This window comes from Kryptolebias marmoratus, linkage group LG3 (assembly GCF_001649575.2).
Source record: "Kryptolebias marmoratus isolate JLee-2015 linkage group LG3, ASM164957v2, whole genome shotgun sequence".
Classification (NCBI taxonomy): Eukaryota; Metazoa; Chordata; class Actinopteri; order Cyprinodontiformes; family Rivulidae; genus Kryptolebias; species Kryptolebias marmoratus.
Genome location: NC_051432.1, coordinates 24852685 through 24871322, shown reverse-complemented (window position 1 = coordinate 24871322; position 18638 = coordinate 24852685). Strand labels below are relative to the sequence as shown.

General features: G+C 44.0%; 2 protein-coding genes across 4 annotated transcripts; one reads left to right on the top strand and one right to left on the bottom strand.

Moving 5' to 3' along the window:
- Positions 1 to 4165, top strand: lg3h22orf23 (linkage group 3 C22orf23 homolog). Of its 2 annotated transcripts, none has more exons than XM_017417024.3 (7): positions 1 to 108; positions 423 to 543; positions 1870 to 1932; positions 2302 to 2439; positions 2541 to 2678; positions 3490 to 3590; positions 3704 to 4165. In XM_017417024.3, the coding sequence occupies exons 2-7, from the start codon at positions 459 to 461 to the stop codon at positions 3779 to 3781; spliced, it is 603 nt and encodes a 200-aa protein (XP_017272513.1). In that variant the 5' UTR covers positions 1 to 108; positions 423 to 458; the 3' UTR covers positions 3782 to 4165. The 2 variants fall into 2 exon arrangements, with proteins under 2 accessions (XP_017272513.1, XP_037830768.1); XM_037974840.1 differs by having other exon boundaries at positions 3677 to 4165.
- On the bottom strand, positions 3846 to 18566 carry micall1a (MICAL-like 1a). Of its 2 annotated transcripts, none has more exons than XM_017417021.3 (16): positions 17694 to 18566; positions 13358 to 13406; positions 11861 to 12002; positions 11678 to 11778; positions 10513 to 10634; positions 9102 to 9658; positions 8960 to 9020; positions 8416 to 8831; positions 7092 to 7438; positions 6874 to 7008; positions 6642 to 6768; positions 6475 to 6565; positions 5330 to 5403; positions 4916 to 5030; positions 4774 to 4820; positions 3846 to 4680 (listed from the first exon to the last, which is right to left on the bottom strand). In XM_017417021.3, exons 1-16 carry the CDS (start codon positions 17828 to 17830, stop codon positions 4547 to 4549), a joined length of 2655 nt encoding a protein of 884 aa, XP_017272510.1. In that variant the 5' UTR covers positions 17831 to 18566; the 3' UTR covers positions 3846 to 4546. The 2 variants fall into 2 exon arrangements, with proteins under 2 accessions (XP_017272510.1, XP_017272512.1); XM_017417023.3 differs by having other exon boundaries at positions 7092 to 7396.
- Positions 18567 to 18638: the final 72 nt, after the last annotated feature.

The window sequence follows — 18638 nt, the reverse complement described above, 5'->3', positions numbered from 1 at the left end:
TGGCAACAGTGTGGCGCGTTCACGAGCAACCAGCTGGTGCAGAGCGTCTGTTTTATTCGGGTGGAAATTTAAACGTGTTTACAAAGACTTAAAAAACATTTATTAAAAGTAGGAAAGTATGATTTTATTATTGACGTTTAGTGTCTGGTTTAAACGCGTATAAAGTTATTTTTAAATGTTTTTTTATGTTTTCCTAATAAGTTACTTTTTGGTCTCTTCGCGTTAACCGGTTGTTTGCTAACAGCTAGCATAGGAAAAAAAAAGCTACTTAAAGAAAAGAAAAAAAGAGTATATATTCTTTAAAATTTTAAATGTAATTTAATCTAACAACCTAGATAAACGGAACCGAACTGAGAACTTTAATTGCTTATTCATTTATTAGTTTTATTAATTCTGAGACACTTGTTGTTTGTTTTTGTTAGCCGGAGGCCGGAGCTGCTGCTTCCTGTTCCCCGCAGATGGAGCCCTCAGGAGGCGGCAGAGGGCTGTGGAACAACCCGAGACCCGCTCAGAGCTCCAGGGAGCTCCAGGACCTGATGAGAAGTGAGTCCGTGCAGCTGCTGGTCATTTATTTGTGGCGGTTCTGTTCAACATTTGATTTGTGTTGCATCAAATTGGATAAAAATCTGAATCCAAGCTGATTAGACTCTACAGATTTGTGTAAAATTTGACTTTAATAATTCACAATTAATCAATTATGAAGTAGCCATGTGCAGGAAATGTTGCTTTACTGTCAAGATGTGGTGCAGAGGATGGAGAAGAAATGATTAAATTTGTTTTAATCAAGGTAATTTGGGCCAAATTCAGGGGTCTGCAACCTGCAGCTTTGACCAAAAAAAAAAAAAAACTTAGAAAATGAACATTTTATGTTTAACCGCAACAGGAAAGCCGACTGCGGCTGTTTTCTGGTCCAGTTTTCTGCTGAAAATGAAGAAAATTTCTGTAACTAAATAACCAAGAAAAGAAACAAACATATGAAAGCTTCAAAAAGTTGTATATGTTTATCATTAATTTAACTTAATTCACTAAAATTATTAAACATTTTAACGCATTTAGAGCAAATTTTTAAAGAAAAAAACCCCTCAAAGAGCAGATTTACAAACATATTACAGGAAAAAGGTGTGTTACTCTAAAAACAATGAAAATTAGAGGTAAAAACCTAATAAAAGTTAAATAATAATAATAATAATAATAATAATAATAATAATAAATGAACATTTCGGTGTTTTATTTTTTCAAAGTGGGGTTCTTATTAATGTTTTCATAAATACATTAAGGACTCACACAAGCCTCCACCATTCAGGGGTTGAAGGTTTTTCTCCTCTTCATCAGTTTTTTATTTTCCTTAAATATCCTGTAGGACTCTTTAACGTCAGAACTGTTTTATACGTCGTGTTTTAAACTCAATAATGACTTTCATGAATACACTGTTTTATTTCAGTCTTCAAGCAGGTTTTGCGGCTCTGTTTAATGTTGCTTACATCAAGGAGCCGGTTAATATTATCGTTTCTGGGGTTTTTCTCCTAACTTCATCTAAAATACGATTGTTTCTTCCTGAGACTTTTTAATGAAAGTATTAAAAAAAACACAAAATATACCAATGAAGACTTCAACCATCAACTTATCTGAGTTCATTGTTCCTCTAACACTGATAAAAGAGTAATTTTTGATCATTAAGACAAAAATAAACAGTGTTTTATTAAACTTAAAATGCAGAATGATTCCTAAAAATGGAAACAACTTCTGGCTTTTATTGACCTGCGTGAGATGACCATGTGTCGGATTTAATCAGGTTTTTAAACGTGGTCTCAGACTCCGTCCAGCACCATGACCGCGGTCTGTATTTTTCATGATCTTGTTTATTTTCAGTAAGAAAAGATGAATCGAGGCTCGCCTGTTCCCAGAGGAAACAGATCAACAGAAACCCAAAGAGTGAGTCCGACAAAGAAACCCACTAACTGATGATGTCTGACATTTCTGTGTCTTCGTGTCACGTTTGAATGTTTCCTTTTAAAGCGCAGGAGTCAAACTCCTTTCCTCGGGTCGCTCTCCTGCATGTTTTTGTTGTGTTCTTGCTTCAAAACACCTGATTTAAATGAACGACTCGTGGACCTGCTTCTGGAGAACCTGATGATTCGGTGAGGAGGTGACTAAACAATTTGAATCAGGTGTGTTGGAGCAGAAAAACCTAAAACTTCCAGGACAGCGGCCCTCAGGACCTGGAGTTTGACCCCCCGGATTTAATGGAAAATGTTCCATCTGTTTTCGATTTAACGCTCATGTTTTTATTGTTAATGATAGTTTACGCTCCTCCACTGTCCTCTTCGCCGGGTAGACCCGCCCGGATTCATCCGCCGGCTTCAACTCAGAGGCGGAGCGCTGAATCCTGTCGATCGGGGAGCAGCTACGAGCGGGAGCGGTTCTGCCCCGGTCCCACGCGTACGTTCCCCCGAAGACCCGACGCGGCACATCGAGGGTATTTGCGTTTATGTTTTTTTTTTTCTGACTAGCTTTTTTGGATCTTTGCTCGCTTTCCTAAGGAGACCTGGAGAGAGAGAAGAGGAGGCTGCAGAACATCTTGGCGACAGGCGAAGAGGAGCCTGAATCCACGAAACCGCCGAGGACGACTTCGGGCGGAGAACCAGGAGCGCCAGAGGAGATCGACCGCTGTCAGGAAGGTGAGACTGCGGGAAGGTTTGTGCTTCACCGTGAAAGAAAAAGGCTGAAACTCGTCTTCATCACCTCACAACGCTGTAAAACCTCATCAGGGTAACTAAACTATGGGGCGTAACCGCTCCTGTTTTTATTCTAAGGGCCCAAAATGTAAAAAAAAAATAACATTTATATATTTATTTGTTGCATTTCTGCCGAATAACTACTCAAAACATTCATTTTGGAGCAGACTGGGCTGTAATATTATTGATGAGCTGTTAGAAATTTCTATTTGTTGTGTTCCTGTGTTTAAAAAGTGGAGCGGTTTGTTTTTATTCTTCTAGTTGCACTTTAATTTGGGAAAAATAAAATCAAAAAACACTCCAAATAGCAATCTGGAGACAGAATGTCATTTTTTTTTTACATGACTACAAGGAATTTGAAAAGAATTGTGCAAATCTAGCGTTTTCTAAAATTATTTTATGTTATTTCCTCAGTTAAACTTGATTGACTTCACATATTTCTTCCACCAAATGGGAGGAAACACAGTTCCACATCTTCCCCGTGTGGCTTATTTGTTTTTGTTTTTTTGCATTCTGACACCAAATATAAAAGTTTTAGAGACACGTGACCCCAGTCACAGCTTCTTGAAGCACATAAATATCACTGAAAAGCCAAATAAAGAATAATATAACATTACGAACAGAATTAACAACCTTTTAACGTCAATTTATAACTGCAGTTTTCATCTCTTGGAACAATAACAACAAAAATATAATATTTTCCAATCATTTCTCAATTATTTTTCCTTGAAACAAGTTGTTTTTTTTATTTAAGTTTTAAATGAAATAGAGGAAAGAAGACAGTTCCTGGCAGAGATGGCAGCTCTGGGTCAGGAGAAGCAGTACGTCGACATTATCAACACGGAGATATCTCAGGTAGACGCAAGATTTGTGAATTTGTGTCAAACACATCAGCTGGAAACGAAGTAAACTAAGAGTGTTCAGCCTAAAAAAAAGGAAAGTTTTCCTTCTTTCTGTTCAAACGACAGAGACTCCGCGAACTGGAGCTGTTGAATCGGACCGGCAGACCGACGACAGGAAGCGCCGCCGCCGAAAATCAGGATTAATACGGACCGGACCGGACGGCTGCTTCAGGCTCCTTCGAGTAAAAAAAAACAGGAACTCATTTTATTCTTCTCCCAACAGTTTTCAGAGATTTATTCAGTCCTGCCGATGATGTTGGACAAGAAACAAAAAAAACCAAACTAAAACACATGATCTAAACAACACGAGAACAGAGCGCGTAAACGTACAGATGTGGTTCAACCTCGTGTGCCGTTAAATAAAAAGCACTCACTCAAATTTAACACTTTTTTTCTTATCCATTTTAAGGCAAAACACGTTAAATTATAAATTAATGGTTGCACACACAGGCATCTTATCCCAAATTAAGTTAAAAGTTTTAAACATGGATACATTTAATACATTTTAATCGTTTATTGCGTGAGAACTTTCATGTCAAAATCGCAAAGTTTGTCTCCAGCTTTTAATGTTGTCCAGGACGTTCTGTCGTTTTACACAAACGAGCTTCTGTGCTTTGCTGGTCGAGCCGATTAACAAAAAGAAAAGAAGCGTTTAACTCGTAAAAGTACCACAGGTTCAAACCATGACAGACGTTTGTGTTGCTGTTTTCAAACTAAACCTTTTCTCAGCCACAGAAAGGCTCTCATGAAGCTCCCGGGTCTGAAGAACGGAGATTATTTTGAGTAACTGAGTGGATTCGGAGTAAAGTTAACGGGGAGTTTATCTTCTTGATCTGATATGTTTGGGGCTTTTATTTTTTTAACTCATGATCCTGAAGCTGAGGTGTTTCTGAAGACGTCTTCTGCCGCTCAGCTCTTCTCCTTTCGAGGGCTGGGCCTCTTTCCCGGCTCTCCTTTGTGGCTCAGCCTCTTCAGCACCTTGATGGGTTTAAATTTCGCTCCTTTTTTCTTTTGGCTGTCGCTGTCGTGGTCCTTGTGAAAGTCTGATGAGGATTAAAACAAAAAGAAATACGACATTAACATTTCGAACGGCGTTTTAAAGACGGAAACGTTGCTCTTCTGTTGGACTGTCGCACCTTTTTTCTTCAGCATGGCCTCCATAAGTTTGTCCTCCTCCTCCTCCCTGTAACACAACCACCGTTAGCTTATCAGCAGCTGCAAATATCAACAATCTGAACTTTCCTGGACACACGACTAACTAATGATGTCACTGGTTACCTCTGCCGGTCCTGGTCCATGTTGTTAACTATTTGGTTGCGCTGTTCGATGATGGTAACGAGCTCGGCCATTAGCTCCTGCTCCCGACTCTTGTCCTCCTCAGTCCAGTCTTTCTCTGATTAATTAATAATAATTAAAATAAAAAGGACTGATTAATAAATAATTCACTTCCCCCTCCTTTGCTGTATTGGTTTCTAAATTATTGATGCAGCAGAGCATTTGAAACGCCCAACCAGCATCCGGGGTTTTATTACATGGTTTACTTTTAGGAGTTATTTAAGTTGTTTACGAATGCCACAAAAATCAGCAGGTTTTTATTAACCCTACAGCGGACATTTAACCTTAAAACGAAACATCTGCGGCAGTATAAAATAAAAAGTCTAATGAAAAGTAGCAGGAAACCGCTTCCAGTACCGGGTTTGTTGAGAAGACACCGCAGCTCATACTCCACATCGGCCTGCCTCTCCTCCAGGTTCTGCTGCTTCGCTCTACAGTCAGGAGAAAAACAAAACAAAAAAACACATTTTTACAGTTTTTAAACCAGTTTACCAAAACTGTTCTTCTGCAGAAATACAATCAACAAACATTAAACTGAACAACAACAACAAAGTCAGGATTCCTTCTAAACACAAAACTAGGGAATTTTTAAATCATGTATGCAAGTACACATTTATGTACTTGTTTTTCTTTTTTTTTTAAAATGTCGTCTGGATTTCTTTTCTCCAAGGACTTAGTGGTAAAGAGGTGAAGAAGAGAGTCCAGGCAGGATGGAGTGGATGGAGAAAAGTTTCAGGAGTGATTTGGGACAAAAGGGTGTCAGCAAAGGTCAAAGGAAAGGTTTACAGACAGTGGTGAGAGCAGTTATGTTGGACGGTTTGAAGACAAAAAGACAGGAGACAGAACAGGAAGTGGCAGAGCTGAAGATGTTGAGGTTCTCCTTGGGAGGGACGAGGATGGACAGGATTAGGAATGAGGTCATCAGAGGTCCAGCACAGGTTGAAGGACTGGGAGACAAAGTTAGAGAGGACAGACTGAGTTGGTTTGGACATATGCAGAGGAGGGACAGTGGGTATATTGGTAGAAGGACGTTAGAGACGAAAAGGAGACATATGGACGCAGTTAGAGAGGACATGGAGGTAGTTGGAGTGAGGACAGAGGATGCAGAGGACAGAGTTAGATGCTGTGGAGACCCCTGAAAAGGGAGCAGCTGAAAGAAAAAGAAGGACTTCTTGTTGCTCCATTTAAAGCTTGGAAAAAAAAATCACTTTTCAGTTTGAAAGGAAAGTTTTCCAGAACGGCTCATTCGAGAGTCTTTGATACATTTACCATCTCTACAGCCTTTCAGTGAAGCACTGTAAAGTCATAAATAGAGACGACTGCCCTGGAAAGTTTCTTCTCTGGTTAAGAGATGGGTGCAGAAACTCGTAGAGCCGGTGAGTAGATCGAACCCCCAACCCTCCGATTAGAAGGCTGAGGTGGTTTTGTTGCTGTTGTCGTGGCAGAGCAGCTAATTTTGAAGCATTTTCTCCTTGAGCAGACGGTGAGTTTGTGTGTCTTACGTGTAAACCAGCTCAGCTTCACGTCGCACTAAGAGGTGTTTATCGTGGATGAGAGTGAACCAATCCACCAGCAGGCGCTCCTCGTCTTCATCTGAACGCACAAGGAAAGAAATGATTTAAAATGTTTCCGCGAGAACAGATTTGTTCTGAGTATCTCTGAAGGATACCGTTCGGGTTGTCCCTCAGCTGCTTCTCCAGCTCCACGCCCTTCTGCTCCATCTCGTCCAGCTGCTTCTCCAGCTGAGCCATCTCTCCGTGGATGTCCTCCACTGGGATGTACTGATCCGACTGCACCTGCAAGCATTTTTGAACCAGAACTCCTCAGTCTGAGCTGGATCCAAAGTGGGCTTCTCCCGTATTTATTTTTCATTTCCAGCGTGTTCTGTGAAGCTCGGAAACCTTGCGTTTGATGAGCGGGAACCCGTGTCCAGGTGCCGGGGGCCTGGCGGGCCGGGGGCCTTTTGGAGGTCTGGTTTCAGATTTAGCAGCAGAGGGAGATGCTTTCCTATTAAACGGGTTCTCCTTACAGAACCGCTAACAAACAAAGAGAAGAATTAGTGTTTTTCAAACAAAAAGCACAGCTTTAAATTCGCTCATCTTGGAGGTGATTTTATTACTTTATTGTTCGCGTCTCTTTGAGGGGCAGTTCCGGGATCTTTGGTGGTTCCCGAGTTGCGGCTGGTCTGCGGGGTGGCCGGAGCCGAGCTGGCGCTGGACGGCACAGGACAGGGGGCGGGACTCAAGGAAGGGCGGTGCAGAGGGTGAGCCGAGGAGGAGGAAGAAGATGAGTTGTCGGCAGGCGAACAGATGGATGGCTCAGAGACGCTCTTGGTGAAGCCCTGTTCCTGGTCGTTGCTGGCACCCAGAGGGATCTGGAAGGAGCTGTGGTCCGACGCCGAGGACAGACTCTCTACGCTGAGAGCTGGAGAGGGAGAACAGGAGGAAGACTGAGACGGAGAGAGAGCTGAGGAAGAGCAGTGTATAAAAACGGAGCCGAAAAGGCAGGAATTACAGGACAGTTTAACATGGAGAGAGGATAGGGGGGGAGAAAAAAAGGTTTATTGTTAGATATATTTGCATCAAACATTTTCATATTTTCTGCTTTAGATCCGTCTCTGTTGCTAAAGAGGCTTTGCTCTTTAAACTTTATCCTTCAAATACAATCTCTCTTCTCGTTGTGTTAAACAGAAGAGCCAGCTTGTGTTAAACTTTATTTGTTTTATTGCACCTCAAGCGGCCTCATCTGGTGAAATCTACCTTTAAACGACCGGCTTACAAATGTACAAAATCGGGACACAAAGTGTTTTTTCACAAGTTACTAAGTAGATAACCATTAAAGGAAGACATGGAGATGATTTTATGTTTGATACTTGTGGTCTCTTGTTAACATAAGCAAGCTTTTGGGAGTTTAATGTCATTATTTAACAGATCGATATGATGCGTTTAGCAGCTTTGGTGGTGTAAAATTTATAGAGTAAAGTAAACAAACGGGGTTTTTCTATTCTAAAACTAAATTCGATTTAATTACATGAACTATAAATGCAAAATTGCCAACAAATCAGCGTCTCAGCAGGAAGCTCAACAGTCGTCCAAACAGGAACGGGAAAAGCTTTTTATCGTTTTGGCCTTACAAGAGTGGAAAAAATATCGAAACGTCTTGTTTGTGTCTTTTATTCGACTGGTGAAAACCTCACCTCACCTCTAATCTAACTTACAGTAAAAGACGTCTCAGGTTTACTTTTTGCGAATGCTCCACGCCTGGCTTCCTATTTTTGTGGCAGCGTTGCAGCGCAGCGTACAGGGCTGGCATGGTTACTGCCAAGCTTTGATAAGCAGAAAACTAAACAGTCATTTCACTGCAAACACTCTGACCTCTCAGGTATCCAAAGGGAAAAGATCATTAAGGTGATGATTCGGTGTGAATATAGATGGTGTGGTTACCGGAGGGGGGTTGTGGCGCTCGAGGTGCCGGCCTTTTCTTGCTCTTGGCGCTCCCGGGACTCGCAGAGCGAGGCGAGCTCCCTCTGGTGGGCGTCGCCTCGGCCCCCGCCGTGTCCGCTGGCCGAGTGATGTTGTACCACGGATGAGTGGCCGCTACCGTGGGAGGAACTGCCCCTCCCTCGCCCTCCTCTTCTTCGTTTTCCTCACCGTTCTCATCATCATCATCGTCATCCTCGAACGGGTTGGAGGTCTGAGGGGGCGTGCTGGATCTGGAGCCGTCCCCTTGGAGAGAGGACAAAGAGCCCGTGTTCGGAGGCGTTGTGAGTCCAGGACGGGGAGGGGGAGGAGCTTTCTTCTTCTTGGTTTCTGATGGGACCAGGGTAAGCCAAGGTGGGTCTTTAGGTTTATGGGTGCCACTGAACAGTGAGACACACAGACAGTGATGGAGGAGGGGGGTCACAAAGTACATCCATATGGACACATGAAGGGGGTGAACAAAAACGGTGAAATGCTGATGTAGACATTTAATGTAAAATTCAGCTACCTTCCAGGAGATTGGGATCTTTCCTGAGGTTTGGGAGGAATGAGAGGCTTCTGACGTTCTTCTATGATTCCAAGAAGAAAAAAAGAAGCTATAAATGTTCATTTATCCTAAATAAATTTATTTTTTTGCACTAGCAGCTTACCCACTGCTGGTCTGTTTGATGTGCGGATTAGGTGAACCCGAGGGGCTGGGCGAGGTGGAGGCGTGTGCTCAGAAATCCTTCTGGGTGCCGGCACGGGTCGACTCACTTCTTCAGCGAGACTGTCAGCTGTCGAGGGAAGGTCCCCGTTAGACGCAGGCTCGGTTTGTGTTTCTTCTTCCTTCCCTTCCTCAACATCCTCTCCGTCGCTCTCGTCAAAAGGATTAGGAGGAGAGGAAGGACGAGGTTTCTCCTCTGTCTCTTCGCTCCCGTTTGTCTCTCTTGCTTCACCCACAGCGTCTTCTTTAATCGAGTCGTCGGCTGGTGTGCCAGTATTTGTCACTGGAGAAGGGGTCTGTTCCTGGTCCCTCTCAGAGGGAACGTCAACCGTGCTGGGATCAGTTCTGGGAGACTGACCGACCACCGGCCTCTTACTGAGATCTGGACGACCGTTCTGATTGGGTGAAGCGTGCCTTTTAAGATGGTGTGTGCAGATCAACGCCCCGGAGTCGTTTCCTCTGTAGGATCCGGGAAGCAGAGTGCTGCGACACTCTGTGCACCTAAAACAACAAAGACCAGGAAGAACAGAAGATCAAGATGCACCTTTACACTTATTTCAACAAATTTATACCAACTACAAAGATGCTGAAATCTTGTCTCTATCAGATACTCATTAGGTTTTATATTCTGACTGTTTGTTACCAATTAGTTGACCAACAAGCCAAGCAGATCGGACAGCTTCTGAGAATAGCAGCTTATTTTTTATGTGCATTAGTTTATATCCGACATATCCTCCTCAACTTGTTCTGTATCCACCTCGGAAGCAACCCCCACGTTTAGGTTTTAATTTACTGCAGCAGACTTTCGAAACAAAGCGATAAATTTGGACCTGGACATTTTCTGTCGGAGGAGAGCTTCTGTGGAGGTGGGTTGGAGACACCCGCAACGGCCCTCAAAAGCTGCATTTTGACACATGAACGGGAGCTCTCCTTTGTCTTAAAACATGTCCAGGTCTAGAAACCGTAGATTAAATCATAAATGAGGGGGCAGGAGCCAAAATGGATACTTTGTCGGTGACAATGTGGCTTATAATACAGGTTAGCAAGCTATAAACACAAAACAAACCACGATTTTCAAAAATAATTCAAAAAACACTCAGAATTCAGTAAATTTGTGTATTTTTTTCTTTTCAATTTGAGTCTCTAACAGACGCAGCTTAGTGAGATTGCACCGTTACTGAAAGCATTTTACTGTAAACATAAAAAAAAACATTTGATCCGATCAGAAATAAGATGCTTTTTGTACATTGTTAATTGTAGTTCTTAAAGATCAGAGCTGTACAAAAATCAGAGATCTAATTCAGACAAAGGAAACAGCAGTCAGTGCATTTCTGTCAGAAATGTTTGCTGCTCACCTGAAGCAGTTTCGATGGTAGAGCTTGCCGTCCACCAGGAACCTCTGCACCAGGTGGACGTGTTTGTTGCAGGCAGCGCAGGTGCTGCTCAGGGCGCTGCGTCCCACCGCCGCCGCCGCCGCCTGGATCGGACAGCGCCAGCGGGCCGGCACGTTCACAGGACGGGGACGGGGAGGAGACATCGGGGGAGGGGGCAAGATGGAGAGTAATGAGGGAGGGGGGGGAGATCATACACGGAGTCAGGATTTGAGGATTTTTTATTTTGTTCAGCTAGCTACATCTACTCGGTGACTCAAACATCTACAGCTCATCGATTCATGATATTCCTAACAGCTTAAAGCATAATTTAATTTAAGTATATTGTAAGGTAATGGATTTATTAGTAAAAAAACAAACATTAGTGGCTGTGGTAGTCCTATTTTGGCTGTGATTGATTGATTAAGATTTTAGGCATTTGAGGTTGTCTTATATGTCATATAAAAGGGGTTAGAGGCAGCATAATGCACACACGATGTTAGCATAATAACTCTGTTAGTTCTTTATATAGAAAAATGATTAGAAAAGACTGACCTAAAGGTTTCACCTGCTAACCCACCCCTGACCCCACTCTACTGCCTAGGCTCAGGACCAGAGAGCGAAGGGGGGACCAGATGTGAGGGTGAAGAACAGGAAGAGGAGGGGGTGAAATGAGTTTCCATCTACAGAGGGGGGGGTGAAAGGGGCGATGAAGAGGATGCAGGAAAGAGGTAGAAGGCATGCGAAAGAAAAAGAGACAGGATACAGAGGCTATCTTTATAGGCTTGTTCTGATTGCTGCAGCTCGGCTTCCACCCCGTGCGGTGCAGGACAACGCTGACGCAGGGAAGGACAAAAATAAAAATCTACAAGTGGACTCTGTGCATCGATGTACAAAAAGGGAGGTTATTGGAATTAAAATCCAAAGAGTTCTTGCAGAATTACTGGTAGATAATCAAACGCTCCAGATGCAGATTATAAAACAAGGTTAGCTGCAAACTAGTGGATGCTAACGTGCAGCTCGGGTCGGTATCATGCAGTGATTTTAGAGTTCACTGAGGCCCGACGTCTTCAGGGGACTGAACAGCACATGCATGAACCTGTCCTGATGTCCGTCTGTGTCTTTCTATTCCACCACCTCTCGTACTCACCTCAGGCTGAACCACTTTTTCTTCTAAAGGAGTCGGGGGTCTTTTCTGGGCGGGCTCGTTATGACTCCCGGAGCTCAGCCTCTTCATACAGGGCGGGTTCGCTGCGTTCATGAGCACAGAGAGAGTTTGCGTCAGTTATCAGGGGTTCGAAAGGTAAAACGGGTCGGTCTCTAACGTGCAGACCTTGCGACTTGTTGTTGAAGTAATTGTAGTACTGGGACACGTATGTGATGACGCTGAGCCGGTCAGGCACTTTCATGGACACCATGTCTTCCGGGTCCAGCAGGGCCGGAATGCCCAGCTCCGTCTCTGCCACTTCGAATGCCTGCAGCAGATAAACGAGAAGCTGCAGCAGACGGGTATGTAGCTCAAAAAGGAAATATAAACAGACTTAAACAAAGAGGCAAGCTGAGCATAACCAGGGTACTTCTGGTTCTTTTACTTTGCAATGAGTACCGCCAACCAACCCGAAGAATACAGATCTTACTAAGTGGTCTACGATGCTGCTCGTCAGGTCAGACCAGTTTTACGACTCTGGATTTGTCCCCGTAATAATGAAGTCATCGAATTACCGATATCAGACATGCACTGACAGCTGCCTTTTTCTAGATCTTTTTGTTTCATTTTTTCCCCTCAACAGAGCGGTTCGCTCTCAGTCTGCAGGTTTACTTGTTGTTCCTAGAGTTTCTAAAAGTAGAACAGGAGGCCGAGCTTTCAGTTCTCAGGCTCCAACTTCCAGTTTCTGTTTGAGGCTGACATCATGTCTACTTTAAGACTTTCCTTTAGTTAGGGTTGGTTTGGGTTCCCTGAGCTCTCCCTTAGCTCTGATTTGAATGACTGAGTGATTAACGGGTTTCTGCAGAACTTAAAGACCTGCTGAGGAGCACAGAAACATCTAAAACCTGCAGGATGGTTTCCCTCCAGAACCAGGACTGATCACGGCTGACTTAAAGGAGCATTTTCAAACCTGCAACCTTTCGTTTTAAGAGATTTAAACTAAAATCAATATTTAGGGACATTATTGTTGAATCCTAAAACATGAGGCTTAACTTAAAAAGGGACTGTAAATATTATACATTAGTTTGTCTGAAAAACACAAAGTCTAATGAGTATTATGGTCAAAAGGAACGTTTTAGGAGTGAAGCCATCCGTGCGGTTTTATATAACATGATTCTGTGTGGTACAGGAGATTAGGAGGAATTTGCAAACAGAAAAAGTTAAGCTCCCATCCAGATTCCCTTTGAGTTTCCCTGAACCGCCTACATAAAGAAATGAGTTCTGTAAAAGTGGATCCCTCCCCATTTTAATCCACACATCTATAAATTTGCAAGTTTATCTTTTTTTCCTGAACGGAATCCTCCCCTTCATGATCTCTCCACAGGCTTGTGTGAAGAATTTGTATTTATTTATTTATTTTTTTAAATTGCTGACCCTCCCTCCCGCTCTGGGCCTTCTCCAGACTCCACCAGGATTAAAAAGCTTCTAACAGGCCGTTAAAACGCATCAAAGTCACGCCCAGAAATGACTGCATGCTCTCGTAAAGCTTCACCGCTTTCGTGGCCAAAACCAGGCGCACCCCCTACACCTATGAGACGGCTGAGAATTAGCTCATATTTTGCTCGTATCCAAAATAGTCGCTCCAAAAATATGACATCATCGCGAGCTCGTGATCTGACTCACCAGTCGGTTGTTCTCGTAGACATTTTCTTTAGACAGTGAGTCAAAGTCTCTGAAATGACAGAATAAAAACACATCTGAGATTAAAGGATGAATAGGCAGGCAGTGTGATTATACTGCTTTCACAGAAGATCGTAAAAAAAAGCCTTCAAAGGCTTGCTGAGACAGGACAGAGCTGGATTTAGCTCCAAGTTAAGGTGTGAAACATCATCGTGCCGTTAGAGGCCAGACAGCGTCGATGAGCAGCTTCCTGCACGCCACAGAGGACAACTTCTAAACTGTATATGGATAATGTTCGAGGTGTAAAATCCTCCAGAGCAAAAAGGAAAGCAGCATCATGTCAGATAATTACAAGGCTCGGCTCTGAAATGCTGGAAGCGAGGAACTAAAACCAGCCTCCTGCCAGCGAACTTCCTGCTGTAAATATTTGGGAAAAAAAATGTCTCGGGAGGAGCTCTGGGATAATTACGTTTCATTTGATGTGCAAACAAAACTGCGTTGGGGAGGGGAAAAAAGAAAAACCTACCATGACCTTGATGAGTGCTTGTGGAAACCATGTGGGTTTTTCAAGAAGGCAAAATCCTCTGAATGAGCTCCGTGTTGGAGCCGCACAAAGTGACCTCTGTTCTCTCTAATCTGGTTCGCATGGCCACAAACACACCGCCGGCCTAATATCAAGATCGAGTCAGGCCGGGTGAGCTCCACCAACACACAGTATCTACCTGGAACTACAGTAAATTAAAACTACCACGCTTCTGGTTTAAGTTTAAACATCCTGACATCAAAACAATCTAAGCTAAGAAACAAAGATGACCTTTTATGAAGACGTAAGATCAGCAGAGATGTTAAAGCCGCTGCCAGTGGCCCGTTATGGTCACCGTGGTAACCGCACGCCCGCGTTCGTCACTCCCCTGACTCCCAATCCTGGTCATGGAGGGCCACCATCCTGCATGTTTTAGTTGTTTCTCTGCTGTGACACACCTGATTTGAATGGCTGAGTGATTAACGGGCTTCTGCAGAACCTGAAAATCTGCCGAGGAGCAGAGAAACATCTAAAACCTGCAGGATGGAGACTCTCCAGGACTTACAGCAGTCTGAGACACGCTGGGTGAAAGAAGACAAAGATCTCTCCGTTCGGATGGATAATTTGCATCTGTTCCAACTCAACTGTAAGAAGGCTTTGACTGCAAAGGCTTAAGATTCGGACATCGTCCAAATTCTGTGGAAAATTCTCCGAAAAATTGCAAAAAACCTTAAACTGTGATTGTGTAAAAAACGTAAAAGATATTCAATCGACATTTAGATATAAAGTCCACATTTCTGTGACCTATTTCGACTCTGACTGTGAATATGTTACAGAGCTCTGGGTTTTCCTCGTGTTTCACCATAATTCCATTGACTTCCATTTGATTTTCTTTGTACATTTCTGTGAGTTTTGTCCATGTTGTTTGACGCACAGCTACCAAAGGTTACACCCCGCTATTCCTAATCAAAGTGGACATTTTCAAGTATAGTTTGAACGTTTTATTTTAAAGCCACACAAGATATAAGAGGATAAAATGAGATATTCCCCAAACGGGTGGCTGGGGTTCATATTGTCGAACCGTCAGGTGACGGAGCCGACGCTGGGCAGAAGTGATGAAGAGCGAGGTCGCAGTGATGAAGAGCGAGATCGCAGTGATGAAGAGCGAGGTCACAGTGATGAAGAGCGAGGTCGCAGCTGCGGCCCTAATCCTCGGAGACTCAGTCTCATTCCCGATTTATTTTGGGAAGGAGTGGCGCCGCCTCCCCTGAGCGCTTTACGCCTTTAAAATCCACAAGATCGAAACCCGCCCGAACCGGGACATCCGCTACGTGTGGTTCAGTCAAACCCAAAAACTTTGAGGGTGGGAACAAATTATAGGCGACGAAGGAACGCATGTCAAGGTTTTAAACAACTGTTAGCACTCGATGTGACGCACTGAGGACGACCCTCAGCGACTACCACGCTAATATTTAGAGTTGTAGCCACTTTTTGTGCATTTTAAACCGAGCTGACTTTGAAGGTAATCAGTTTGTAGACGAACGCCCGGGGATTCGTTTATGAGAGCTACGTCGTGTCAGTTTGTGCCGCAGCGAGCCTCACCGTTTTAACTTCCTGTTCGGCTACAGACCATCAGCAGAACCCGCTCTGATCCCGACCGACAGTCCGTCAGACTAATCCGGGCCTGAGACCTCCGCCTGTCAGACTGGATTTGGCTCCACGGATCTGGGCCGCTGTAGTGCCGCGCTGCATGCCGCAGCCGGGGAGTTTTAGAATAACAATCATAACAGAGCCGATGATGCGAAGGGGAACCGTCGGCGCAGAAAATGGCCTCATCGTGGTTCCTTTAGCCAACCGTGTCTCTGGCTACTGGGGGAGGAAGGAAATCACCCAACTTTTTGTTACTGTTTGTGTGATTTTGTTCCTCTTAGGTTAAATTATTTCACTTGAATCATCTAAATTATTCCAAAGACATTCAGACCCGCTCCTCATTGCCCGTGTCTGTTTTTGTCTCTCTGTTAGCAAAACATCTTGTGAACTGCTGGACCGATTTTAACGAAACCGTCACTGGATGCACGTCTACAACCGGTTAACCGATTCAAGATGGCTGCCTCAGCTAATCAAACTTATCAAAGCACAGAAACAGCTTCAACTCCGTCAGTTCTACAGAAAAGTAGCTAAAATGTGGTTCAGTGGTAGCAGAGAGTGATTCCCAACACATGCTCTGAGCACCAACTGGTCGAACCTCGTCTGTCTGTTAGCGAAACATCTCATCAACCGGTGGAGGGATTCGTCTGTTCTCGTGCTCTTCCTGTTGCCTCGGCCCGGTTTGCTCAGCGGGGAGTTTACTGGCAGAAGAAAGACGCTTACAGTCTGAAAAACCGTCCCACCAGATGTTTTCTCTTTGCCACCCAGGACAGGAAGGACACGCCACATTATTTCCAGCGCAGTCCGACGACAACAATGAGGGCCGTTGACTCGCGCCTGCAGGACATCTTGACGCCGTTAACGGCGTCGTCCACGAACAGATGCTGCATTATGCTCCACAGATGGGACTTTTCCACAAACGTACACAAGCAGGAAAGGTCAGAATTTCTATGAATCTTTACAGTGCAAAGAAATCGCTGCGGCGTGAAACAAGTGGAGTTACAACATTTACATTTTCTGCAGAATGATGAATTACAGAGATTACAGGAAGGAAAGAGTACTCTTTTGTTTGGGACAGAAAATATTCAAAATGAATAAATAAGTGAAAAAAAAGCTCTGACTTCAATGTTTTGAGTGCAGTTCTGCCTTGAATAAAACTGTTTTTCTGCCCCCAAACATACAAAAGGTCCAGTACAAACCATCACCGCTCTTTTGAACGATGTTGAAAGGTTAAAAAAAAATATCAACAAACGGCTGTAAATAAGTGATAAATAAATCTATTAGAGTTCTTGGGATGTGTTGAGGAACGACAGAAACTCGAAAATGATCGTCACACGCAGATTTCAAGATGTCAGGATGTGTCGGGAAGGACTCTCAGCTACTACCACCTCGGGCTTAACATCAGCAGGACCAGCTGAGGTGGAGCCGTTAAGGTCGGTGAGCTGCGGCGGCCATCTTGAATCAGGTATTTGTGCATCCAGCGAACACTTTCTGAGAGTTACAGGTTGGGAAATTTTCAGCTGACAGACAAAGTCACGTTAAAAACTTTAAACAAACGACCTTGAGCAATCAGAGTAAGTCTCAGCAACTAGATATTTTCCTAACAGACAGAGGCGTCACCCTCCTTTGCCTCTGGGCAGCGGGTGAGCCAACTGATTAAGGGTTTGGAGTCAATTTAAGATGGCCGCCACAACAATTCAGTCAGTTTCACAAATATCAACCTAGAGTTTGGCGTGGTAGTAGCTGAGCCTGATCCATGACACATGATCTGATGGCACGGGACATTTGTTCATAGCTGTCCGGAGTCAGATGTGTCTGTTAGCGAAATATCTCATGAACCAGTGGACAGATTTTAATCAAAACTTTCAGGAAATAACCATTAGATGTAACCCTACAATAACAGCAGCTGACCCAAGTCAACATGGCAGCCACAGCCAATGTAAAAACTGACTATAATTCAGTCAATTTGACAGCTTTTGTGATATAAGTTGGTGTGGTAGTAGCTGAGAGTCATCCACAACACGCACTCTGAGTGATATCTCGCGATATCGCACGAGATTTCGCATTATGTTGTTTTATTGACCGGAACGGATAAAACTCAAGGGATGTTGTTAAAACACCAATTTAAAAATAAATAAATAAAATACAGAATTAGTAAGAGTTACTTACATTAGATCCGGTCTGTAGCGATGAATGATGGCGCAGAACGCCAAGCCGTCCCGAAAGGACGAGGACATGTCCCGTATGTCCACATAGTCCTCGCACTGTGTCCTACACCACTGCTGGAGAGCCTTCAGAGATCCCATCGTGGTCCTGCTGTTCAGCACATCTGTGTAACGGTGTTAATTACCACAAAAAACAAAGCGATGTCCTTGTTTTTTATTCGTCCTAAATGCGTCAGGACACAGGAAGCGGCAGCAAAGAGTGAGCGGGTCGGCTCGGTTCGGTTCGGTGCAGCGGCGACACCGGGCCAGGCAACACCCGAGACCTCCTCACAGTCATACACACCCTCGGTCGGGTTAAAAATACTACAGCGTGGCGTAGCTAACTTTTGTAAACTTCATTTCCTGTGCGAAGAAGAAGAAGCAGAAGAAGGCCGTGAATAAACTGGAGCAGAATTCGGGCACAACACCTCTGATTTTCGTCGCTGATAACAGAGGTTACAAAAACAAACTTCTTCGCGTTAGTTTCTGCCGTGAGATCACGGTTTCACGGTGTTTTTTTCTGTGTGTCGACGCAGATGACAGCTTCTTTCCTGCTCAATTTGAACACAAAGAGTTTCCCCCCCCCCTGTATTTGTAGCTACAGTCGGTAACGGTTACAATAAATCAGGACGTCAGTTATCCCGCGCGCCGCTCTGCTAGCCCCCCTCTTTGTCGCGAGGATAAAAACCGAAACGCGCAAACAAAAAACAACAACAAAAAAGATCATCCCGGATGTGTGATGATGATCAAAACAGATGGCAGCATCTCTGAAGCTGGCCAAAAACGTCTGCCTTGCAGCGCACCTGAGACCTTTTCTGGTCCGTTTCTTCTTCGCGGCCACCCGAGGGCGCCAAACCGTCGCTGCTGTCTGTATGGAAGACCAACAGGGACAAAAAACACGTATCTTTTT